Raw genomic sequence first — 27,407 nt, forward strand, 5'->3', positions numbered from 1 at the left:
CCATTGAATACATTTGCACATGAAAGAACAACACAAATCATGATATATAGATATTTTTATTACAATTATCATCTATCTTAGCCTTATATTCCAGTTTGTACATTTATACAGATTACAATGATTTGCTTACGATACAGTGAACCATAAATACACCACTCAACCAGGCCTTTTAATACACTTAGTGTTTGTCTTATGTTAGCGGTGCACAAGCCTGGAAGAACACACATTTGAAGAGCTTGGGTCAGCGTCAATTTGTCATTACATTTCTGACACCCACCCTCATGGAAAAATCTCTGTACCAATTGCCAATAGTTAAATTTTTACGCCATTTTGGTACAAAGCATGTCATGAACTCAAGGGTATAAAAATAGCCATTTTGTTTTTTTAATTCTACAATATATACATTAATATCTGCACTGTTAAATAAACACAGTTTAGATGGTGTATTATAAATATGCATTACTCTGAAATACTTTACTTACTTTATTACTGGCATTTTGTAATGCTAGGGGAGTGTTGACCTATGAAGATTTAGAATAAGGACTTGTGTCTCACACAAACACCTTGGTAAATTGAGTGCTGTGAAGCACTTATTAGCAAGCAGTTGTTAATGCATTTTAAACAGTGGACAAGAAGCAGGTGTATGGCACAGCATTACCCAAAGTATAAGAGAGTAACGAAAGTCTACGAAATTATACAGTTTTTGCCTTTGTGCCCTTTCTTCTTTTTGGACTTAGTCCGTTGGCCATAAGGAGAGGAAGAAATGCCTACCACAGGGCTGGGCAAGTCATCAGTGTAGTAGTGTCTATGGGGCCTCGGCTGAGGGATGGGCTGACCCAGGAAAAAGCCCTCCTCCTCAGAATCAGAAGATGAAGAAGAGCATGTGGAGCACCAGTCATCATCATCCCCATACAGCCCCAAGAACCTCCCCATGGCAGGGCCTTGTAGCCCATAGTCTGACAAAGCAGCAGGACTGGGTTGGCCATGGAAGGCTTGGTGCCCCTTGGGGCCATGAGCGTTCCCTCTGTGGTCCATTTTGTAGCACATTTGGGCCCTCTCCTTAGGCAGAAGGTTAAGAGCATTGTCGGAGCGAGACTTGCGACTGCGGCGCCTCCTGTGGTGGTGATGGTGGCGTCCAGAGTGTAGTTCTTGGCCCTGCTCCTCAAAGTGGTACACTCTCCGGCGAGTCCGTTCGCTCATAGGGGGCTGGCGCACTGGGAGATCACCATAATGGCCATTGTCCACCACATCGTCAGAGAATTTGACTTGCTGAGGCCTAGACTGTGAACGCGTCCGCCTGAGGGCAGGGACGTGAGGTTTGGGTCTGTCCTCTGGTAAAGCCACCTCCTCTTCTTCTGGAACATTCTCCTCCACCTCCTCTTCCTGCTCAGATACAAGGCTTTTCAGGGAATTTGCACTTCTGTGTAACATAGAGGAGTTGAGGGTTCCCATATTACTGGTTTTCTCACAGTCTTCTGTCTCCAGTTCATGTAAGCCTTGCAGGGAATAAACCAAAGGTCTATCTTTACCATCACCATCTACGGAGGCTCCTGGGGAGGAGAAAGAAACATTATAAGATGTCTGCACATGGACTTAAGAGCCTGTTTTAAAAATTAACTATTACCAACGCATAAAAAATTACTTTCTTACACCTGATCATTTCACATCTACTCACCAGTAATGTTGGAGAGAGCCAGTGAGTCCATGGAGTCTCGGACACTCTGATCTGTTTTCTTGAACTCATCTGTGATACACTCCAAAGAGTCATTGTACCATTGTGGCTCCTCTCCCTGGAAGCCTCCTCCAGCCCCATGATCCAGCTCCAACTCCTGGATCTTTCTACTGCTTGCCGGGCCCGGGTGGCTACCGTAGGCTGAGTCCCCAAGCCCATCCTGTGACTGGGCCCAATACATGTCAGCCTGGTACTTTTTACTGGCAAGGCTCCCCCGTCCTCCGGCACTGCCACTGACAGCTTTAGAGGACTCCTGCTTCGACCTTGTGTCCTTTTCAGCGATCCAGAAATCTGTTGGTCTTGAGTCATTGGCTTGCTGGAAGACCCCGTGTTCCCCAAACTTTAATAGCAACTGAGTCATGTAGTCTTCATGCTCTGCCCACTCCTCCTCCTCCTGGTCCTCAGGTGCCTCAGTCTCCTCACCACGTCCTCTCCAAAAATGCTCATCAGATAAGTTCATGTGGGCCAGCTTGTTGGTCAGCGTGTCATCAGCATTTCCACTGAAGCCAGGGAACTTATAGTTGACAGAAGGTGAGAAAAGCAGTGACTGTCTGCATTGATCAGCTGAGCGACTGCTCTTACCCATGCGCACACTGCGGCGGGATTCACGTGAGCGTGCTGACTGGAAGGCAGAGTCGGAGGAGTCAGAGGCATGTACATCTTCCCCAAGACTGCAGGCTTTGGAGCAGTAAATACGACCCTGGTGTGGCAGGAAGGGGCAGCCCAGTAGAGAGCTCTTACACTGAGCACAGCTGAAGCAGCTCTCAGTGGCATGCCAGTGAAGCCCATCATAGGTCATCTGGGCATGATCAACACCTGAAAATGTTGAGATGGTTAGCATCACTACTCTTTAGTCTAGACAAGTATTACAGGTGTTTTCTTGAGAAAACCATCATCTTACCAATGTGATCTCCACAGGCCTCACAGTACTCTGCATAAAGAGACTCGAAGCAGCCGCAACAGTATGGTCTGCCGTCCTTCATGATATAGCGCTGACCCCCCAGAATTGTCTCACATTCAAAACAGGAGAAGTGCTTCATGTGCCAATGGCGCCCCTCTGCCTCTGTGCACTCGTCAGCAAAAATAATCTGTGGACAAAGATGTGCACTGGATGAGACAAAACGGCCATCTTCTACCTTCCTGGCTGTCATCAGCCTGTATATTCATGTTGAATTTATTCAAGTCAATGTAGAAATAAAATAAATGTTATTGCTATCCCAGAGGTTAGCCTCAAAGACCATAAACGTCAGACTCTGGATGTTTTCCCTCTACTACATTGTTTTTTCTCAGTATGTCAGTCTTGCGGTTTTACCTCGTCGCAGGCTGAGCAGCGTGGTTTGAGTAGCTCAGCATGGTGCCTTCCGCAGTGGATCTTTCCATCGTGGTAGAAGTAGATCAGATCCACCAACAGTTCGCTACATGTGGAGCAGGCAAAGCATGCAGCGTGCCAGCACAGCCCAGGGCCCGCCCTTGAGGCGAACACTGCCATTTCTCCACCATTGATGCTTTCACCACACTGAAATATGCAGACACAATCACATGGTTGATTATAATAACATCCTGAAATTACTCTGAAATTGCACATTAGCTGTAGTTCCAAATTTTTCTGTAATAAGGTTATGTAAATCCTGCATAGGTAATTACATCTGTCACACAACTGCATGGACACAGCTTTGGCTTCAAGCCCAAATTGGCTCCTAATGTAACACAAAGCTTAGCCCATAGCAACTAATCATCATATGGCTTCCGAGTACATTTGTTCTGTTGATGAGGGGGTAAATATTTGGCGCATCTGTGTGTGCAAGCCCATTGGGTTGTCCTAACTGCAGTCCCAGAGTGGCCGATTTGTTTTTCTTCCCTGACCCGTGTATCATATGAGGACATGACTTTTCAAATCAACTACAGTGACTTTGGATAGAACAGGCAGTTAAAAAGAAGAAAACAAGAGAAAAAAACTGTCTTGGAGAAAGTAGGGGTGTCTCGTGGAGCGCTTCATCAGTTGGACTATGTTTTGACAAGGTTTATGGGCACCCTTTGGCTGCTCAACAGTCATTGTAAATTCTAAGTGAAACACTACTGAGCCACTCCAAACCACTCAGCAGAGAATAAATTTTAGTCTGCAGGGCTGCAAATCCAGCTTGTGTTTAGGGATTTTCTTAAATAGCATGGCTGACATTGAGATCTTTATTTCCGCTTCCCCTCTGGGTTTTAGTTAAAACTGGATACAGATTAACCAAATACCCATGGAGGAGATGCACAGTGAACGGGCAAAAAATCTTTTTTTCAATACTGTAGTTGAAGAAGGCTTTTGGATTTTGAAAGACTATGCGCTAGGTCCTTGATTTCAAAACAAGTTCATACCACGGTCACTCTCCCAGTCCTCTCCATATTTACAGTTGTAAATAATACATGCAAGACAGGGCACGTACATGCTCACAAATGCTGTTCAGAAGGTTGCGGGGCAGCAGTTTTATTGTGCCTCTCCCCAGTGCTTCCTTCTTCCTCTGGACACTGAACATATGTAGCTCCTTCTTCTCCTCCTCACTGAGGGACTGGCAATAACGCACCTGGGAGGGAAGATGATATGTTATGGTTAAGAAGGCCAATGTCACAATCACACTTTCACATCAAGAAATGGGACGATTCCTTCTTTTAAAGGTGCTGAAAAAAAAATAGCTGGACTGCATATGAATTTTGTTGCAGTTGCTCAAGTTACCTTTTCATATTAGGCTCCTTGAAATATCTGATTGCAAGGACTGTCGGCCACTAATAAAGGTTACAAACTTGTGAGTATAAGAGAGGGCAGAGTGCATACCAGAGCATGCTGAACAAAGGCAACTCTTGACCTCAGCTTGCCCTTCCTACACCCCCCCCCCCCGCCCGCTCCACATATCTCCACCCACAGTCCCTGATTGAGAATCTCATTTTTACAACAGGCCTTTTTGATGTTTCCCAAAGCCTTAACAAGAGGGAAAGCAGACGTTTAAACAAACAAGGCCTGTGTTTAGAGTGAAATCAAGAGGACTGGCAACAAAGGCCAAGAGACAGCCAAGTCGGACTGTGGTGCCACTGCGGTGGTGGCATCACATAAAGCCTCTTTGAGCCAGCATCCCTCTCTCCTGCTGAGCAGTCCTCGTAAAAACCACTGCTATGACAGGAATCCTACTGGTGGGGGCTGCCAGCAAACATCATAAAATCATCAAGTCAAAAGTCACATTGTGCCCTCACTACATGTCTACAAGATTGTGGAACAAAAATCCCCTAGTGTGATGTCAACGTGAATGCCAAGGGCTCACATTAGTGGGATGGCATGGAAATGGCGAGACTTTTAACGCTGTGGGTTTAGCGGGCAGCAATAGATACAGCTACTCAAATGAAATGGAGAGTGGATCTTTCTTGTCGTTGCTGTGGCAGAAATAAGAGGACCTGCTGTGATGTATTTTCTGATACTCGCATTTACGAGCATTCACTCAAAATATTCTCACCTCATTATCATGTGGTGGCAGTTGATACAGGAGCTGCTTGATTCTGAACTTCTCTCCTGGACTGTTGACATAGGGGATCTTATCCTCAGGCAGACAGGAGAAATATAACTGGACCTGGGGAAATCATGGCATTGGGTAAAGTGATTATGCATATGAACACACTAAGTAAAATGACACCAAGTAAAACTAGAAAGCTTAAAGACTAGTTACTAGGTTTTGGTAACTTTGCTGAAGAAGATTTTTAAAATCTGAACATATAACTGATGAGGCAAAAAAACATTTAAGTTGAACTGAAAGGTTCAGTGAATCCCCCCAGAAGACAAATGAAACTCATTCCAAATGATATATTTTCAAGAATGTGCGGTCATCAATCTGAACATATAGCTGGTTTTTGGTTCCCCAAGAAGTTGAACTTTTTTAAACCCAAATTTACATCCATTTAATTGAGGCAATATATTATTGTTATTATCTTGGACAGGATATTCATGAACACAAATTTTTCTTCCAAAGATCCAAAGAACCGGGACATTAATTTGTGATGAGACACATTCTGGGACAGCTCTGTGTAAAATGTATGGAAGACTGACTTTGTGGAATCAATGTGTTTGCTCAAGTTTTTAACCCCTAAATCAGCTTTATCTCAGAAGGAGACAGAGAAGACAGAGCAGCAGCAGCAGCAGCAGCAGCAGCAGCACTCTTTGATGATGGCACTGGAGGAATCATTTTATATTCTACTAAACAAGTCCAACAACAGGTCAACAGGTCAAATCAGTTTAAAGGTTGTATTTTTCCAGTCATATGCTTGTCTCTATAGGGACAGGACAAAGCAGCCTGTCGTGGTGGCACTTTGACCCTTGGGGCTGGCCACTGAAAACTAAACTTTATGAGGGAGGGGCTATTACAGCCAGCCAGATAAAGAGGTGGGATGTGCTTGTCTTGTGTGTTGGGGGGGCTTCCTGCAGCTTTGGCCGTCTAGAGGGGGGTTACAGCAATTTACCCTGACAATCAACCCAACGTTTGCCCCCCACCATAAATTATGCACATTTTCATGCTGCTATTACCCCTCATCCAGCTCCTTAGGGGCTGGGGAACAGTCAGCTATCACCTCGGCCCTATATGTTTCTTCACTGTAATGATGACCCATAATGCATGGCCCATTCAGGGCAATAGCTGCAGTAAAGGCATTACAGTCGACTGATGCATTTTCCCATACAAAAGGCATGTTTGGGCTTTAAGGTTTTCTGTTGCTGCAAACCCGTCTTTCCTTGCCCATCACCCCCTCATTGCTTCCATGTGTGTTGTTTAACAAGGGAAGTGGGATGGAGAGGAGGAGAGAAACGCGGCAAGAAAAGAGAGAGAAATGAGGGGAGAAGAGGAAAACAGCCGATTTGGGAAAGTGCCACATCACACTGGCTGCCCTGCGGACACAACTAACAGTCCTGCCTGTGTTAGTGAAGGAGGGGGCTTGTTAAAAGAAGGCCCCTTGATTCCTGATCCTGCCAGCAGCAGTGGGCTCGACCCACCAAGTCCTCATCCTAACAGAGGACTTGATAATCACGAGCAGACTTTGCCATACCGCAGTTTGTAAATAAAAACACACACATCCTGCCTGTAAGTGGCTGCCTGGTAAAGCCTGACAAGTCTGTCTCAAACAAAGGGACCAAGTAAAAGTTTTAGGAAATATGTTGTCTGTCCCATAGGCTCCATTATCCAGAGACTCTAGTTGGTATGTTATTCAGTAATGCGCTGAATAGCATTTATCTGGGCCAGGCAAATGGGCTAGAAGGGAGTTAAAATCAGGTCAGAGCTGTTTTTATTCCCTGTCAGGAGGATACACCATTATTCACTGTGGTGATTTGGGGAATTAATGATTTGTGAACCAATGAAATAGACACCGCAGTTAAAGAGAAACGATATAGTGCTTCAAGTCTTCTTTGTATTACGAGAAGCCCATTTCCAAACCAAGCAGGCTTGTTTAAACTCAGCCCTTCATGAATTTCATGAACACTAGACAAAAGAATAGTCCCCTGTAAGCAAGATTTTCGCTCACCTGTTCAGGCCTAAGACCAGGTGGTACCCAGGCGTATTCCTCCAGCGCACAGCCTGAGTCATCGTCGGAGGTGGAGCTGCGCTGGAAGCCAGAGGTCAGCTTACTGACTTTCTGCTCCATCATCAAGTCTCGCTGGCGTGCCCCACCCTGGAAGCCAGCCGCCGACACTGCTGCACTCGCCAGGCTCATCAGACTCTCTTTTTACTAGAAAGACAATGTAAAAAAAAAAAAAAAAAAAAAAGGAAGGGTCAGGGGAGGGAAGAAAAGGGAATTGGGGTGAGGACAGGAAGAGGAGGGAGGATTGAAATGGACAAGAAAATGAAATTTTGGTTAACAAACCATTACATCAGCCAGTCCCCACATAATGCTATCCTCACTCCATCTAATCCGCTTTCTCTCATGTTAGTGCCACTCCACTGAATGTTAACCACCAGCTGAATCACACTATCACTGTCTCTTTCATGAGGCCCACACCACCACTCAAAAGCCCATTATGGTATCTGAGCAAGCTTTTCTTGGTTCGCTTCTGGTGATGAGTCGACTTCATAAAGACACTCATAAAGAGAACTATACCCTTTCAATGCTATTGTGGTGGCAGTTAAACATGTGCCCTCCTCATGTGGCTTTTGAGGATATAGAGACCATTAGGAAATTCCCTACGCTTCATGAGGTGACGTCCGATCTCATTATAGTGACACTAACAAGCAGTCAGCCATTCATAAATACACTCAGTGAATTCAGTGTCGCTTATACGTACGCCCAGTGTCGGCCAATGTTGCTCAGACCTCGCATACCTTTCTCATACTGTAATTTAGTAGGAAAAGTAAGAACAACACCAGACGCCGGCTGTTTCACCTTATCTGTGAAGCTTAGGTCTGAATGAGTCATCATTTTAGCCTGCTGCGGTGCTACGTCATACCGTGTCCCAAGAGGGGCCGCACCACATGGGATCTGATGCTGGCTTGATCAGTTGAGCCTGAGGTCTGTATAAACACAGGCCTGGCCTTAAGACAGGGCCACCATATGGAGAATGTCCACAATCCTGGTCTCTCCCTTCATCTCCCCTTTTTCTTTGGAGTGTTTGTTTTCCAACCTGCCGCAGTGAACGTCTGATCATCCTTTCATCTTGTAAGATGAACAGAGCAATGCCAGACAGGTGAAGTAGTTGGATGGGGAGGAATGGACAGAGGGGGGAATTGGAGCGATGGGGTCGACTGATACTCGGTTGGACACTGACAATGCAGCAGAGGGGCAAAAAATAGATCAAGGAGATGAAAAGACGGGCACACTGTTGACCCACAGTATGTGTGTGGTGGCGATAGTCACTAATGCATTTCCACATGTCCACACTTTTGCAGACGTCACTGCACTGCAGTAGAAACAAAATAAACTAGTGTTGAGCTGCATAAAACACACAGAAAAGCGTAACTTTAAAGTGAACTGTGAGTAAATGTCGCTGAGCAGCGGCCACTGTGGCCACAACTGATAATTACACACTGCAAGCTGATTCAGTAACGTGTAAAATGGCAATATCGAGCTTAAGTTTGCTAATATTATAACGCTATTATTTATGAATGAGACTTTTCATTTGTAAGAGGAAGAATGTGTTATTTGTTCTTATAGTTTCATGGTGGTGACTGTGGGGAGTCAACCCTGTTTTCTGCGTGACAAAAGGAAAATGGCACCAAGTTCACTAAGTTTGTGAAGCCAATCAAATCAAAAGCTTCATTAGTCAGTGACCAAATCACTCCTGAACACCAACAGCTTCATCTCCTGAGCTGCTGTAAGTTTTGCAGGACCAAGCAGACATGGAGATGATGTATGTGAGTCCAGTTGTGGTCATTTCTCACAGGCCAAGGGCTCTAGCTGAGATCAAATGGGAGCCCAGCCAGTGTCCAGCAGCCTGGCCCTTACACCACCTCCCCCAAAGCCTCCACCCCCCTACGGCCGGCAAGGGCAAACGAGGGCCGCTGAGAGACAGCTGAGAAAACCAGACACACTCAAATGCAGCCTTTGAACACAGGGGTGACAGTAAAGGAGCCTGAAAATCTGCGCTCTCTCCTGGAATAATATATATGCCTGGCTGCCCTTGGGAGTGTGCAGCCCCTATGCATACATGAAGTGGGAATGCACACCTATATGATTGAAGCCGACATGGGACACAGGCCACTGTGGACTATGCTGGTCCCCACACATACAGTGCCATAAACACCTTGTCAGAATCAGCTGTATGCTCATGTATTCTGCTTCTCGCTTAGTGACAACTCTCTCTGAGATAGTGGCAAGCCAGACCCCCCCCCCGCACACACACTGCATGCCAGGCCAGGCAGCTACTGGCTATTCATATCAACTCATCTTCCTCAAGGACAAGTCAGTCCTTCGTGGCCTCACCATGGCCAACTGCTGGCATGCCCCCATCTAGCCTGACTAGTCAAAGACAATCAGAGCTGAGCGTGACTGATAGTGGTGGCACGGGATCCATTGGCTTTTTTTGGGACTTCGTGACTGCATTGTTCCACAAAGTGTCAAGTCAGGCGGATTGGCTTATGACATGTCCCATTAAAACGCCTCTAATGTCCTGAACAATGGTGCCTTTGTGAAGGAATCCACTGAAGGCTTGTCCCATCAAGAGCCTGTTTATCTCCCTTTTTTTTCTCCTGAGGATGTGGTGTGTTATCTCCATATACATGACAGTTAAAGCCCTCAAACCCAGATAACCTGTCTTCAGATGAGAGAGCGGAGTGACAAAAAAGACACTCTCTTGTTCTATTCGCATTTATTGACTTGCAAATGAGACCAAAATAACCTGCAAAAATGTGGCCTTGTTTGAGACTAGCTAGGGTTTCATGTGGGAGATAGCTAACTATAGGCAGGTTCAGTCAGGAGCCCGGAGACTCCAACTTCACAGCCTCGCATTTTATCAGGCACAGGCTCACTCATGCGCTACATTTGTTAAAAAGATGTTTGCTTTCACATGTTGGCCAAGTCTCCGTGAGGATGTCTCACACAGCCAAACCTGACTCACAGGAATGTCAGGCTTGAACTTCAGCCAGGCTCGTGAAGAGGAATCCAGGATGTACACGGCTCGGTGTTAGGCAAAGCCACTTCTTATACAACCACATCTGCTCGCATGCTAATTTTCCCTTTGGATGTCATGCAGTTCATTTCCTCTGACTCTGCCCAGAACGCTTCCTTAACTTTTTGAATGACAGAAGCACCGAGCCAACTAACTTAACCATGCTTACACCGACTTGCCAACTCACTGACTCATCACTTGTGCTGGCTTTTAAGCTTTTTTTCTTCTAACAAGGGACTTATGGTTTGCAAGATTAGTTTTTAAACTCCCCCTTCTCACTGTTCCACTCCCCCCTGCCCTGCCCTCCTCCCACACTAGCCAGACCCCTGCAGTCCTGAATGTTTAACAGCCCCTCACTCTTTTGTAAAGGTGCTTGTTAACATGGCTTTGGGAGCTGCATATCTGACTGATCTGCCCACAGTGGGCCAGAGAGTGGCGGGGGTGCTATCAGGCTGAGGCTAAAATGGGGTGACTGACATGTATGAAAATGTTAATGTGTCTTGTTCCACAAAAGAGAGGAGATTTAAGTCAAGGCAGGTGAAAGAGGGAAGCTCAAACACATCCTTGCTTTGAAAGGTCTTCAGTGAATGAAGGTTTCACAACCTCCCACTAGAACGTAGAATGAATGAAGAGATCTGTGTCTCAGAAAGAAACTGCACAATGAGCAATAGTTTTGTTACAGAAAAAGCTTATATTGCAACAAGCTCGGTGTAACAGAAGCTCAGTGAAGGAGTGGGTGCAAACTTGATTCATTAAGGAAGCAAATAGGCACTGATTTGTTGTATTCACCCTCAAGACAGAATTTGAGGGTGAATACAGACAGTCAGCATCATGTGTTAACTACTGTGTAATCTTATTTATCACTTTATGGTATACAAACCTCTCACAGGACCTCATACTGCGACTGACCATTAAATGCAGCCTCCAGCGACATTTAAAAAGAGCATTCAACAACACTTCAACCAGAGTCCCACAAAATCCAGACACTGGAGCCTTGGATTAACAACCCTTGAGAGAGTGCACAGGAAAAATAAGCAGCTTCTGGTCTGAATTACTGTCTATATTCCTCTAGGAAGTGGATGATGGACATGCACACAACCAAACACAGTGCTCTCTGTCAGTTTGGACCGGCCCAACATGTTTAACTTGGCTGCTGCGAGCTCAGCAATGCAACATAGGCTCTAGTGGAAGAGAAAAACAAGATTTTCTGTTCAAAATCCCTGTTCCTTACTTGAGCTTGAACTCAGACAAATTGGTTTCTTCTTATGTAAGAGAAGATATGTCTTAACTGCAGAAAAAAGCATATTGTTGCTCTCACTGTACACATAAATCTTCCAATGACAGCCTGTCAACTACTGGCACGTAATAATAATATGTTTTAATATCTTGGGAAAAAACACATGTCAAACTGCAGGCCAGATCAGATTTGTTAGACAAGTAGATCGTTGTGTGAACCAGTGTTTAAGGTTAAACCTGTAATTGAAAGATCCAATAAATCAACTGAGCATCATAAAGACAAGAACTGAAAAAAAAAATTGAAGAAGGACGTATTTGATTCCAATCAGTTTCAAAATAAAAAGGGTTCAGGTTAGTGTTGAGGTGCTGCACGGCTAGAGTTTGGTCAACTTATGGAAGCCTCCTTTCGTGTCTAGGGGGGTGTTTTTTCAAGACCAAATGGATGGGAGTGACATCCCCTACAGAGGTCTGCACTAGGGAGACCACCTGCATGCACTGGCCAGACTGAACTAAGACTCCACACACACACACACACACACACACACACACACACACACACACACACACACACACACACACACACACACACACACACACACACACACGTGCTGCTGTCACATAGCAGACATCGAACACATTTATGTCCCAGTAGATTCTGTCTGCAAAGCAGGAGAACACTGAGCACAGAGCTCCCTCTTTACCTATATAACACACTGTATGTCTTTTAAATCATGCAATACTGTGATCAATAATTAAACCATCCTCCCATGAAATTAAATAATACAAATGTCTTGTTTCATCTAGTACCAAAACACAGTTCAGGATGAGTTAATGTGCAATACTGTAACACCTCCACTTCAGCTTCACTACAACCAAAACACAGTCTATTGAGAAACCTGATTACATCTTGTTCAGTCATTTCCCTGTTGGTCTTACCTCAGTGTAGGCCAACTCTCCAGAGGTGAGCAGGAAAAAGGATCTTATTACCACTATATCTGGTCCTAGATTCTTCCCCAGCCTCTGGGCTCCATATCTATGCAAGATCCTCAGAGCTCTAATTCCACGACAGGAGCAGTCAGCCTTCTCTACCAGAGCTGGCAGCACAGTAAGAGCCCATATCAGAGCTGAGACTGTAAAAAGTCAGGGAGATGTCTGTCTGAGTGCGTGGGAGAGAGTGTTTGAGAGGGGTGTGTGCGCGTGCGTGTACATGGAGGAGCTCAACCAGATGGTCATCCCTCCCTTGTCTCTCTCACCAACCATTCCTCCTCCTCTCCCTCCTCCTCTTTCCCCCCCGACCAAACCCTCTTAACGTCAGCCTGGCCCCCTTAACCTCTGAGCAGCCAGTCACAGTAGGGTATGGAAGAGCGAGGCGTCTCTCCTCCGTTGACCCTCCCCTCATACTTCAAACACATGCTTCCAAATGAGAACCACCGGTAGAGCTGAAGCTCACAGGAACTGAGCTTTTAAGTAGCACATCAGTGATGGCAGAGCTCATTTTACCACACTGACCGCCCCGCATCCACAACAGCTTTCACATGACAGTCTTCTTTTTCCGTCCCTATCAACAGCTCAGACGTGTGGGGAAGGTGGTGCACGTCGCAGTCAGGCTTTGGTTTATCTGGTGGTTGCCTCTTTGTGCCCTAAAATGTCATTAAGTCACAGAGAGCTGTTTACTAACTACAGCTTTATGATTATAGAGCGACTGTTGGCTTGAGTGAGCAAAAGATGCATTATTTATCCCTGCTTCCTACCATCTACAACATCCTGGCTCTGCCTCAAATAACCCTTCCAATGACTGAACGTGATGTCAGCAAATCTAAATGAGACCAGCTATCAGACCTTTGACATATAAATCACACAAATACTATACTGCAACCACAGATCTGTTATTATCGGCTTAACATTGTCTGAATGAGGGTTAAAAATGTCCAACATTGTACAGCTCAACTTTGAGTCGTACAAAACGCGAACGAATAACTATATTGTGGGAATCTGTGAAGTCATACTGTAATGTGAGGTTCAACATAATAGTCACTGAGCTCACTGAAATGCTACAGAAACTACATGATATTCAGATCAAAGGTTAAACTGTGAATCTGTTAACTGATTAGCCAACTGACAGAAAATTAATCTGCAACTATTTTTGGCAAATTGAATAATTTCTAAAAGCAAAAATTCCCTATTTCCCCCTTCTCCATTGTGATGATCTGCCACTTTTCTTTGTTCTTGTATGATGGTAAAGTGAATGTCTTGAGCTCTGGAAACTTATATTTGGCATTTTTAGTTACAACCCTAATTCAGTTGTATTTATCTTCATATCCCAAACATAAATAAGAATATTCCAGTCTATTGAAACAAACCTGATATTAGCTTATATCCAGGCTTTCGGTTCTACCTTTATCATGTAATTGCAGACATGTTCTATACTACATACTATACGTCCACTGAAACTCCCCAGGGAGGACACAGTTGACCTCTGCCTCTCCTTCACCTCTGCAGGAATGTCAGAGCGTGATTCCCTTCCTGTTGCCTCAGAAAACAAAAGTGGCTGCATCAGGTCAAACCCTGGACAGTTGCACCTTTTGCATCCTTTTGCAGTTGTTCGGTTGCAATTTCAAAGTGTTACTTTCTCCCAAAAGGACATGTTTTATAGCGTACATAATTGTGTCTTAGATAACTGCGAGGTTATCCTTTTCTGTGTGAGGTTTTGTTGCGGAGCTTTAACATACTTTAAGACTGTAAAACAAAGCAGTAGAACGTTTTACTGGGAAGCAAGGAATCCATTAAACAGCTAAAATTGCTTTCTTTATAAACATTTTAGCAGCTGTGTTAATTTTGTGGCAGTGACGTCAGGATGTAATTCTGTGAACTTGAACGAATGCAGGAAGCATTTACACTGTGGGCTTTTTTTAAGTGGGGGCTGATATAACAGGGTTCACAAGGTAAACACCCTTATGTAGTGGACGCAATTAAATACTTTGACAAATGTATCTTCAAATGGCTTTAAAAATGGAACAAGCACTGTCAACCTTTTGACTGTTTAGCACGTATTCGCAGGAGATTTAATGCTAGTTTGGTGTAAAGTCCACAGTCTACTTTAATCACATCACAGATCAGCTGATATGTGGAACTTGTTTAATCAAAACCCAATAAAAAAAAAAAAAAAAAAGAACGGAATAAACATGGCCACTCATTCCTAGTTTAGGTTACCTGTGCTTGACTGACAGCATCTGACTGAGTGTCATTTTTCCCATCCTCTGCGTGCCCACACGTCTCACATTCACACCACTATGTGCTGAAATATCACATCGTGGGTGGTGTATGGAGACTGTCATATCTCTGTCATTTACATTTAAAATAAAATGGTACTTAGACCTGCAGATGTTCCCTTTAGAGAAAAGGAAATCAGTTTTATCCAAAACAGAATAAAGCCAATGTGCGTTAACCCCTGCGTGGTGCGTGGACTGTAGGTTTGTGTGGGTGTGTGGACAAAGCCATTGTAGCAGCCAAGGCCAGGGAGGAGAGGCACCCTTTCACAGCAAACCTCAGGCCTTTGTGCTGGTCCAAAAGACTCAGCACTCTGCTCCATTAGCAAGTCTTAGTGGGGAGGGACAACACAGCATCCTGCCTTTGGGTGGGGGGGATGGGGGGTGGGGTATTAATGAAATTCAAAGCTAAGATGGTCAACTGATCCGGACAAAAGTTGCAGACCCTACTTGGCAACACCAGCATGAGTAAACAGAATTGTCCCCGATAGCCTCAAAATGTAGAGATGAGGAAGGTTTATTCAATTTTGACACATTTGAAGCTTAAATGAAAGTGTCTTTTTTAAAAAAAAGAAATTTAGGTAACAGGTTTAAAAGTTCAGAGAGGTGACCACAGACATCTTTGAAGTTCAAATGTGAAGACTTCTGAGATTTCAAAAGAGAAACAATGACCTTTGACAATGAACTAGGGTGTGGACAACTATTTAAAGAGGTCTGTGGATTATCTTCATTCTCTCCAATGGGAAAGCTGAATCAGCACAACAACATCCTGAAAATCATTCTGAGTCCGTACGCCTGTATAGTTAAAAGTAGCCAGCCGCACAGTTCAAGGTTCACCTCAGATAGTTGAATAATATAAAGATGGACAAGTCATGCATCCCTGACCCTTGACCTTAGAGAGCACCAGATGACCCATAAATCTATGGCCCCGGGGGTTTTACGGCCCATTCCCCTGTCATAGCCACAACGACCTGAACAGCACCTCACACCTGGTCTGCACCTTCTCACCGCTGTAAAAAAAAAAAAGAAAAAAAAAAAAAAGAAAACACCCTGTGCTAGCGGCGAGGTAGTCCATGACCGGCATGCCCTGACAATGACAGGACAGGGATGATGATCATCAGAACCAACACCCCGATGATAAAGCTGCATTCTTCTCCGGTCCAAACACGTCCTTGAAGAAGGGGACCCGTAAAACAAAGCAGCCAATCAAAGCTGGATGCCATTTATATCTCACGGTGAGGATGGAATCTCCAATGTGTTTAAATGAGTCAAATTTTGGTCCTAACACGTGTCATAAAGTGGGGCACCAAAGGGGCAAAGGGAAGGTCAGTCTCTAACTTACCCTCATTGATGACCATTGTTGAGAACAGCTCTCACTGGTGTGTGAGCTTCCTTATAAAAAGTAGGCATTCTCAAGGTTTAAATGAGTTGCCAATGGGTATTATCAGGACACAGGCCCAACAAAGGCCTCAGTTATAAAGGCCAATAAAAGCCTATCGTTCTACTGTAACAACAATCCTTTTTACGCCTTGAAAGAGGGAGGAAAAGGTCAGCTGGTGGAGCAGTCAGCGCATTGATATTGACTTAGCTAGATTGGCGCTGACAAACTCAGGTCAGACTGTGGGCTTGTTAGCCCTATAACCCTCACATAACCCCCTTTTTTACTGGTTCACTCTGACACACTGGAGGCAGCTGAGGCCATAGCTTAAATCTGAGCTTAGTTTCTGACACGAGACATTTGTAAAAATTAAAGAGAAATATCTACTCACTTGACATTTGACCTTACTAAAGATCATGTGTTTCTCATGAGCACTGAATAGGAAGAAATCAAAATGAAAAACGGAGAGAAATCAGGATTTATTGGGCTAAATTGGAAATGAGATATGGTAACATTTGAACTTTTCAACTCTTGACTGAAAATCTAATTTTCTAACTTACAACATGAAAAGATCACAACACTTAAATCCTAAATCTACAACCTAAGTCTGTGTTTAATTAGATTACAGTATGTAATGGCATTGTATAAAACCAACACAATAATCATTAAGCAGATGATGTCAGTTTGAATGGTCCTGATTTCATGGAAGCAATCATTGAGCATATCACTTATCTACCCATTTCTTTCTGCTGTATTTAATTTGCTGTAACCCTGTTGTGTTGTATATGATGTAATACAACCTGAATGTCCAGTTTCAACCTGTAATACATGACATAACACGTTCGTGCTGAACAGAGCCTGGTGTCAGCACACTGGTACTTTCCTCACTTTATCATAAGTGCACTGTTCTCTAACTGCTTTTCCAAACATTGCAGAGATGTACGATCGGGACCGGTCATATTTCACCCTCAATTTGACACCCTCTCACCTAGTTGTAAAAGCTGGACCTCATTGGGAACAATGGGAAGTGGAGCGACAGAGCTCCCGGGGCTGTTAAAGGGAGGAAGCCCCTTTATTTGAGGACACTATAACTCAACAAAAGCCTGTGGCTGTCTACACACAGAGCGGGCTGAGGATGAATGGGCTGCTCTTACACTACACACTTGCACTGTCAAAAGCACTGGATCAGCAAAGGGCAAAGCCTGTCATGTGTGGTCTCCATGGACAAACTGGGATGAATATAGACATAAAATTACAAAACAGCCCTATTAACACCTTAAGCCAATGACTCTCTGTTTTCACCATCATTTTTTATTTTTATTTCTTCAATAAAACTTTAATATTCTCCCCATGTGCAGGAAAAGCATCAAGTTTTCCATGCCTTCATTCCTGTGTAATGTGAAAAGGTTTGATCACTCCTGTTGAAACAGCACCCTGTCAATGTCCAGGTCCAGGTTCAACACTTGCGACCTTTCAGACTTCACTACATTTTTAGCTCATGACCTCACGCTTTCAGAGAGTCGAACTCACACACAACTTAAACCTCACACGTCACACACATCTGGGCTCCTCTCCTCAACGTTCCTCAGAGTTCAACAGTATATCCTTCATACGGCAAGAAAACTATTTCCTGTGTGTTTCCAGCCCCGGGCTCAAACGGACACATGAATGAACCCGCCGTAACCAAACAGGCAATACTCGGGCGAGAGCGCTATGAGCAAGTCATTGTAGAAGGAGAGGATGCAGTCAAAGAAGAAGAAAAAGTTGGCAATTCCCACACGTGGAAGCATTTTCCTGAGCCGCACGGCTTCAAAAGGCGAACCATGGAATCCAACAATACTCTAAAACACTTAAGAGCTGCTCAGTCAGGATCCCACTAATGATTAACATTCCTGGAGAAACACTCCGTTACAGTCTTTTTAGAGCGTTCTAATTAAACACATGCTCCAGTGCCACAGCACAGAGGGAACTCTGAGGACTGAGAGCCGGGATGCTTCTTTCCAGCTCTGCTTAATTGGACACAATTTAAGTCATTAAGGTGGTAGTAAAAACAGCAGAAAGAGCAGAGGAGAGGCCCAATGATCTACCCTGTGAGGCTCCCTGTTGCTCTGATGTTGTTGACCCTTTAACCTCCTCATGTGACTCACATTCAAATGTACAGAAAAAAAAAAAAAATCTGAGACTTACTTTCATGATGAGACGCACGACTGGACGTTTAGTCCTGGCCGAGTTTGGGAATTGTTTGAGACTGGACGATAGATGTATGTCTAAAGTCTTCACATTTCTGAAAAGGGCAAAGAGGTTACGCGTGTATGGAGGTCCTACATCTTGGGAGGCAAGCTTATATCTGATGATCTGTGAATCTGTTCTCATCTGTTTCTGACTCGGGTTCTCTGTGTTCTTTGTGGTTTTGACATATATTTTGATATATCGTCTGCAGATGAATTTCTGTAACATAATCTTTGTGCAGTTGTAAATAAGTGATTGGGTGGGATGATGGCATGTATCAGGCAACAAGTGGAGTGATAACCTAAATATTAGTGCCTGATCATAATTTGGCTCAAGGCGTTTGTTGGTTTAGATCTTTAAAAGACGGATAATAGAAACATCTGTTTCCAAAACAGAACATTCGGAGTGAGTAATCTGATAAAAATGGAGTTTATAGTTACTCTAAACTGCTGATTTTTCTCTCCCAGTGCCCATTTCAATACCTCAGTTCAGTGTGTCTGTCAATACTGATCCAGTATCAGTGCTCTCATTTTCCCAAATCTGAAATCTGTATACCTCCCGGCATGAAATTATTTTACTTAATTCTTTTATTTTTTATGGTAAACCACTGCTCTGACAACATGATTACAGGAAAACATCCATACTCTAAACAGTCATTTGAAGCTATTTTGATTTCTTTGACAACATGAAGGGGAATATGTTGCACAATTTAGCTGGGTCTCTTTGTAATTTTGAGATGCAAGTTGGAAAAGGGGTGGAGGAAAAAAAGTGGTCTGTGGTAGATAAGGTAGGTGTGTGAGTCGTGAGCTGGAATCTGTGTGTATATTGTGTATGTGTGTGTGTATTCAGGTCCAGTGAGCTCCAATCTGAAGCCCTCAGGAGGCCTCAGTCAGTCTAACAGATATACAGGCCAGACATAGGGTCATTAGTGCCTGGGATGTGTGTGTGTTTGTGTGTGTGTGTGTGTGTGTGTGTGTGTGTGTGTGTGTGTGCGTGTGTTTGTGTGTGTTTGTGTGTGTGTGTGTTGGCACAATGTATGTGTGGAATGGAAAAAAAAAAAGGACAGAGCTGGCTGCCTTATCACCCCCCAAATTAAGGATACCAGTCCTCCAGGGCAGCGCTTATTCTTAGAAACCTCACATGTAATATCATGTCTGTTTCAGTCAGCGTCAGTGTGTTATTTCTGGAGCTGCTAATACTGAGCTCACTAATGACACCAAACCATTTTCAGCCAGCATAAAGGAACATGTGACAGGGTGGAGATATACACGCCATGTGTGTTTTGAAAAATAATAATCCTTCTCACAAAATCTGAGCTCCCTTTAAAGTTTTTATTCCTTTTCAACCTCATAAAACATTCTGGTCAAGTATGTGTGTTTGCCTACGGAAGGGACACATGCACAGATGTACACATCTGGTGAGCCACTGCTCTTGTTTTCTTTGGGAGCCCAGCCCCTAACAGGAAGACAGTGCGAGCATAGCAAACAAAAGCGCGGCTCTTTGAACTGGCCTCTCTCTAGGAGCTGCCGTCAGGTTGTTGGGGCCAAACGAAGTGTTTCTGTGTCAGCTCAGTGGGCCCATTGTGGGCCTCAGGCTGCTGCTCTGCAAGACATGTCCTCAGCTGGCCTTTGTCAATATTGACCCATCTATGTTATGCTACAACATCTACCTTTACTGCGATTACTATTTCCAACTGATGATAATACATTTCCTCCGTGTGAAGAGACGAATGATAAGAGATTACTGTGCAGCAAATGCTAAACAGAACTCCCATGATAGTAAACTTAATAATAGCACAGTTAATCTGAGAGCTGAGCATTAGTGGAGTTGGGAGGACATTAGATAGTCCCTGCACTTCAGTGCTGCAAACCAATTTAACAGACTAATGCAATCAAAGATAGCTTTTGAATACAATGTTTGACAAAAAAATAATAATAATAATAATTTACAGACAGAGAGAACATGTTTGGAATGGAATATCTGTGGCTGCACTGTGTAATTTACCTGTCCTCTGTATCTCTTCATACACAGAAGTGGGTACGTCACCTTGGTTACGAGTCAGTTTTATTGATTCTGATCCCACTTCAGTTTTTCACATGTAGCTCCCATGAATCCTGCTTCATGTTCTTGGTGTATTATTTACATAAGAACACAAACCAATATATTCTGAAAGCAAAAAACATTGTATTTTGAGGTGGTTGAGGTGGCTGTGAACAGTCAGTGACACAAACAGTGAGAAGAAAAATATATTATATGATTTTATTTTTCTTGCCTGGTACAACCTGAATGTTTGCTGCTCGACACTTGTTTTTGCTTGAGTTGTAAAATCTAGCATTAGCTGATTTTGGGGAAATATGGCCACAGCTAGGGACATCAATAACACTGCATTGTTAAGTTAGATGGACCTTCTTTGCATGAAACTATTTTTGTTTTGTTTTGTTTTATTTTTACCATCTGTCTTCAACACAAGAGCATTAAATCATGCTTAAATGCTAATGTAGATGGATACACAATGGATCAGCACTTAGGTTTCCATTATGTTCATCAGTTGCTGAAATCAGTTTCTAGCTATTCATTATGAATGTAAAACACCATAGTGCAAAATCTAATGGTATACAGGAGGAGTCAATATTCTTCGATTGAAGATCCCACTAAGAAATTGAAAACATGAAAACTCTATTGAAAAACAATAAGAGGACACAGCAGCAGTTTAAATATTTTCCCGAAAGAGCTGCAAGCGGATAATATATTGATTCCTTGCTTTGTGTTTCTGTTAATCTTCTTTTAATTAGTTATTATCATTAAATTAAGCATTTTGCGATATGGGAATTGGTATAAAACTCTTATATGCATAAATATGTTTCCAAACGTGATTGATGACATATTAAATACGAAACGATCAAAGTGTTAATGAGTAAATGTTCTGAGATTAATAATCTATTTGATACCCAGCAAGTGTCCCCTCCATCTGTAACTGTAACCTTTCTAAAGAGTCTCAGGAAATACCTTTGTTGTCAGTCCAAAAATCCCTTGCCCCGCAGAGTCCATTTTTAAACCCTGATGACCTTTTCCATATCATCCACGCTCACTGACTCCACCCCTGTGACAATGCCAACAGGGCCGGAGGAACAAGAGCCACAGGAAGGGGAGGGAGGGGGTGGTGGGTGGTGGGGTGTTTTGCATATTTCCAGCCAGGGGTCCGGAAAGCTTTAGCTGAATCCCCTGTTGTGTGCCGGGGAAATGAGCTGGGCTTTTTAACGACTATCTCAGGGTAATATGTTTTCTTTTGCTCCTAGCCCAGTGATGTTGTGATTGCTTGGATGGCTCCCCCATAGATGCGGAGGACAGAGGGACCAACATGACCTCCTGCAGGCAACCATGTTTGTGTCATTTCGGGTCAGAAGAACTTTCCAACAGCTCCATCGCTGAAGCTGCTGACATTTGGCATCTTCAGATCTGTTATTCCCCTTTTATCAAAGACAGACATGTTGATAATAACCGGCTTTGTAGCACTGCGCCGTGGTTATTACCCAGCATTCATTCAGGACTGAGCATCATGCCTATACATGGTGGTGATAATGAAACATGTGTGTCGAGTATGGCTTTCATCATCGTGGTGGTCTCATGGTTGGTCCCGCAATTATGGCGTGTGGTTAGCAGAGTTGTGCTGGGGCACTGAACTCCGGTGTGTGAGCCAAACCCGTTTTCCTCTAACATCATCCTGCAGCTCCTAATAAACAGAGTTGTGCCTGGAGGCGCTAAATCACTAACTACCTTTAATCACTTTAGGATAATGCTTAGCATGTGGATCCAATGTGTGTCACCGCTCCAGGCGAATCCCACTGACTCTCATACATGATGCTGTTTGAAAGTTACAGGCGGGGAACTTCACCACATGGCAAGCACAAAGTTATAATCTGTCCCAACAGACAGCGGCGTCCACAGTGGTTATCCCACTCTCTATAAACCGCAGTGTAACAGTGCCCTAAATTTGACCATCCAGGCCACCGTCCATTCAAGCCAGTGGCCCAGTGCCCACAGATTCTGGGACCACCGGCGTTTAAACAAGCCATATTTCATCCAGCCTCCTGCCAACCTACCACAAACAGTTTACAGTCAATGGGCTCTGCTCTCTGGAGTTTGTCTATGGCAACCCGACTCCATGCCACATCTCTCCATCCAGAGCCATGAAAGACTGGCCTCCTCTGACAGCTCCTCACAACACACGGCCCTGTCCCGCTCTGCTTTTAGCCCTGCTGTGGTGAGCTGGACCACGTCTGGGGATAAAAGGCTGCCAGAGTGTTTGGCTTGCAGGCGATTTACACGGACGCGAGGGTGATTCATTCTAGCTTTGCACAAACAGGCCTCTGTGTACATTTCACTGGTACCGGGCTTTTAAATCAACAGTGGGAAACGTATACAGACGGGCACTGGGACTTATATTCTGCTCATTCACACTCAGCTGGGCGTCTGCCACACACGCATGCACTCTCCAACACCTACAGACATACACACACATATAGGTGAACACTTTGTCTCTGTCCATCTCAGACAAACACACACACACACACACACACACCACAACATGCGCCACTGTTTATGTCTGAGACTGGTTTCATGTCTGTGATTTGTCTCCACCTCCACCGCTCTTGCTGGGCACTACGTGTGCTAATGTTAAAGCTATCTCCTCCGGCTGAAAGCTGCATTATGGAGGTGCTCATACAAAATGCAGACCTATGCTTATCTGCTGCCCAATCCTAAATCCTCCGGTTTTTAACTATGCACTCTGGTACTAAAATCAACCATTAACATAATCCACATTTACTAAGCGAGCAGTTGTAAACATCAAGTTGGCTGAGGAGGATCAGAACTGTTTCCATTGCTGTGTCCAAGAAAAATGATGATAAGTCCAGCCATTGTGTTCTGCTCTCACATTCACACACATAATCGAGAACAAGTTTTTTTTGTTTTTTTTAAGTCGTTTGATTCTATTAATGGCACCTTTGATTCACTTCAAGGCTTTGGAAATGACTGAGCCGGCACCATGTGACACGTGGAGCTGCTCCAAAAACACCACTTGTAAATCATTTAGTCTATAAATAACTTTAATCATCACAGAGAATTCTCACCTGCAGCAGATCGTTGAAAGTATAAGCTCAGCTCACATCTCCCCTAACACACATGCCTCGCCTGGTAGATCATCTAAACATTAAATAAGCACAGCTGTGAATTATGAGACCCAGATTCCAGTGGATATACAGTATGGCAATACATCAAATAACATTTACAGTGAATATATGTGTATCATTCATTAGAAATGATGTTAGATGACGGCCTACATGCTCTGATTTAACTGTAGGCCTCATTGACAACAATATATGATTGTATAAATCACTGTAAAGCCTTAATGTGCAGATGAACTTGTCTACATGAAACCTTAAAAGTTTTTTTTTTTTTTTACTTTAAAATTTATCAGGATGGAAATGTAAAGTGGTTCAGGTTGTAAACACAATGCCACTGGTGAATTTGTGCGACTCCCAGGCTAGTGAAGCCGTCTACCTCCCTTCTAGCCACTAGGTGACACCACCACCTTGGTTCTGTTCTGTGCGCTCTCTCATCCCTGTATCTCTGTGCCCAACACTCACACTCACTCAAAGTATTCCTTTTGAGTTCCTTACACCCTCTTCCTTCACCGGACAGTGTCTGGACAGAGTGTTAAAAGTGCTGTACTCATGGATGTGTGTGACCATGTTTGAAAATAGCCTCTGGACCTGGTCGGTTACACTTTGAAGTGGCGTTGTTGACATTGTGCAGAACCTGCAGCTGACCTCCCTCCTTTGTGCTGTTAAATTGCTCCAAGACATTTTTTTTTTAAAAAAAATCCACTTTTGCTTGAACTATCCTGCTATACCACAAATCACTTCCACAATCTAGATATTTAATGTGTCTAAATACAGACTGTGGCATGTCCTGGATCTGTTTCTCTCACTTAGCTAACAGGCATCAAGCTGAAACTGTCCTAGGATCAGCAGTGCTCTGTATTTGTCAGCTGTGGCCATAGTGACAGATTTCAGGCCAGTCTGACTCTGCTGAGCCAAGTGGGTCCGTCATTCTGTCAGCCCCCACGAGACCCAGCACAGAACTTAATGGCTTATGGTGATGTTTACTGTGCTCTATTGAGAGCTAAATATTATTTTGGACAGCCTTGGTTAAATATAACAGCGGCTGCTCTCCTGTGCCTCGCAAGTTTAACACTTTATCACAGCTGAGAATGGAGATGTTTGAAATTTGAGGGTGTGTCATTGTTCTCCAAAGGAAATACTTTATGGCGTGTTTAGCACTGTAATAGGTCCATAAGGAGAGATGAACTCATTCAAGCAGCTTTTATGTTATACCAAGAGCTGACTGCACTGCAAAACTGCGCATCTTCATGCAAGACTATGGCTCCCTTAAAACCAGACAATGAGGTTCCTGAGCACTAGAAACAAGGCAGGGTAGTGCAGATCACACTATCAAGGGTATCAACACTCACTCGAGAAAAACAAGTGGACTGATGTGCTCATTTACTTTAATAAAACGTTTCAAGACTAAATTTCAGCTCGAATGACTTCTCAGTGTCTTTCTTTATTTGTTATTTTTTGGTCAAGTCGTTCTAGCCTTATCCGTCAAGGTTAAAAGTGAAGAAAGTGAGAGTGACTCCTCGTACTGTATGTGGCCGGCCTGTGTGACCACATTCTCCCTCACTCAGCACACACTCTTGACAGCTATGGAGCCCTGCAGTGGCGGACAAGCAGCGGTCACAGAGCGACGGACCAGTTGTCACCAAAGTGACAGGCGACAGCTGAGTCCATACATCTGGAGGCCCCCGAGGACTCCACGCTCCCACACGCACCCCACGTCTTTTCCAGTTTTCTTCATCGTCAGAGAAATGAGGTTACTGTGGCTACACGCGCAGGGGAAAGTGAAACGTGTCTCTGCTGCGTAAAAGCGCAAAGCAACATTGGAGGATGAGGAGATTAAAGCCAGTTTGATGACATTTTGGGGTTGATACAAGTAGCCCATTGCCTCTAGAGAGTATCAGTTCAACTGCTGGGTGTTATATGGGTTGTTTTCTCACCATGTGTTGTTCAAGGTGTCGTTTGTTTTTCTTATTAAAGCACAAGATTGAGGTCAACATGTGCGCATTTTTTTCTTGATCACAGCATCAGTGGTGTCTACTTAGAGCAATTTCATAGTGTAGAACTTGAAAATAAATGTTACCATAAATTTGCCTATTTAGAAACTGCCCAAAATAGTGAAATTAATGTAAAAAAAAAAAAAAAAAAAACTATTAAAAGAAAAGAAAAAGTGACTTGGTCCACTCACCCCCAAAGCGCTCAGTCGCAGTGAAACGGGTATCCAGAACCAATATTCCTGAAGTGAGAAAAGCGATTCACGCTGCGTCTCATTGGCATAAGATGAAAAGTCCAGAGAGGGTGCACCACTGCGCCGCGAAGCTGAACCCAGAGCTGTGCAGAGCGATAAGCTTAAACCCCAGATACGGGCTGCATGGGAGAGAGAGAAAGAGAGAGAGCGAGAGAGAGAGAGAGAGAGAGAGACAGAGAGAGAGACAGAGAGAGAGAGTCTGGTCCGACTTCACCCACTGTCACCACATCTCAGTCATTTCAGCAGCGCGCGGTGCGCTATGGTGCTCCTCTCGGCGGTCACAGTGAAATGACATTAGCGGTGCGCCCTGCCTATTGGCTTAAACAAGCGGCCCCCACCAATCCTGGAGAGACGGACCAGTCTGGAGCCCAGCGGACAAATGCTCCTGTGAGTTTAACTCCTGCCGCTGCAGTGGGGAGTTTGAGGAGAACTGTTTGCGTAATTTAAGTGCTTGGAAACTACTAAGTGAGTTAATCCTCCTTTGTTGCCTTTGCCTATGGGCTACCTTTACCTCTATATGAACTTTTGCCTTTATCTAGGCTGAAAAACAAACAAACTGTGAACTTTAAAATTCCACCTTTCTCCACTTAAAACTAATTAACTAACAAATACTCCAAGTGCACAATCACCCCTTTTGCACCTACATCCCCGCACACATTTTATCACCAGGTCTAGAAATATGATCTTTTTTTGCAAACCTATGTGTCCCTCTCGACACCAATATGAAATTTTCACAATGTACTTTATGTTCTCCCACACAGACTGTAACACGAGCCCTATTTACAGTGGGCCATGAAAGGTAAGTCTATATGCACTATACTCTGAAAAGAGGCTATTGGCTCGCTGTCTATTGAGTTGGACAAAATGTGCTGGGATGATCAAAGATTTGAAGAGAATGGCCACCACCCATGAATCAGTGCATGACCGTGATACAATACTAAAGACTGAGGTTTGTGCTGCATTCAAAGCCATGCAAAAGGTTCCTTTCTGTAGATGTATTCTTCTTGCACTGAATCAGCTTAATGTTTTTGTTAATTTTACAGCATCACTGGCACATCAGCCGTGCAAATGAACTCACGTGCTGACAACCTAAAACACAGCTGAGATTTTTGACTGGCGGACCTTTAAAGAGACTCTCTGACCTGCTGTGACCCAGATAAGGCCTCTCCATGACATCGAGAGTGACGCTTCGCCCCCAAACAACCGCAGCCGAATATGGATCATTTGTAGTATTTGAAATCTGGATCTTAAAACATATTTGAAAAGTTTGCATGACCTTTAGACTGCTGAAACACGAAACATAAATGTGACAAAGGCGTCGTTTTATTGTGCACTCATTGACCTTTCATGGCTCGCTCTTTCACTGGAATCAGACGCTACATCTTCGGCTGACCCGGGTTACGACCCATTGACCGTCACATCCGTGCGACTGTGTGAATGCTACTTAAGTAAGAACAGGTTTAGTATAAGCTCAAACCTGTCAGTCATTCTCTACACAGTCTTGGCATCAGGCAACTGAACACAATGCTG

At 44.0% G+C, this 27,407-nt stretch overlaps 1 protein-coding gene across 1 annotated transcript; it reads right to left on the reverse strand.

The window, feature by feature from the left end:
- Positions 1-86: 86 nt before the first annotated feature.
- On the reverse strand, positions 87-26,015 carry LOC111229682 (prickle-like protein 1). Its single transcript, XM_022756104.1, has 8 exons — positions 25,818-26,015; positions 7,268-7,471; positions 5,218-5,331; positions 4,162-4,299; positions 3,045-3,248; positions 2,634-2,820; positions 1,676-2,548; positions 87-1,550 (listed from the first exon to the last, which is right to left on the reverse strand). Exons 2-8 carry the CDS (start codon positions 7,454-7,456, stop codon positions 685-687), a joined length of 2,571 nt encoding a protein of 856 aa, XP_022611825.1. The 5' UTR covers positions 7,457-7,471; positions 25,818-26,015; the 3' UTR covers positions 87-684.
- Between the last annotated feature and the right edge of the window lie 1,392 nt (positions 26,016-27,407).

The sequence above is a fragment of the Seriola dumerili genome, unplaced genomic scaffold (genome assembly GCF_002260705.1).
Source record: "Seriola dumerili isolate Sdu_G_001 unplaced genomic scaffold, Sdu_1.0 BDQW01000242.1, whole genome shotgun sequence".
Classification (NCBI taxonomy): Eukaryota; Metazoa; Chordata; class Actinopteri; order Carangiformes; family Carangidae; genus Seriola; species Seriola dumerili.

Coding starts and splice junctions, on each gene's coding strand:
- LOC111229682 (XM_022756104.1), bottom strand. CDS start 7,456: ATGAGCCTGGCGAGTGCAGCAGTGTCGGCGGCTGGCTTCCAGGGTGGG. Junction 5,332..7,267: donor CTGGTCTTAGGCCTGAACAG/GTGAGCGAAAAT, acceptor TGATTTCCCCAG/GTCCAGTTATATTTCTCCTG. Junction 2,821..3,044: donor GCTGCTCAGCCTGCGACGAG/GTAAAACCGCAA, acceptor CTTTGTCCACAG/ATTATTTTTGCTGACGAGTG.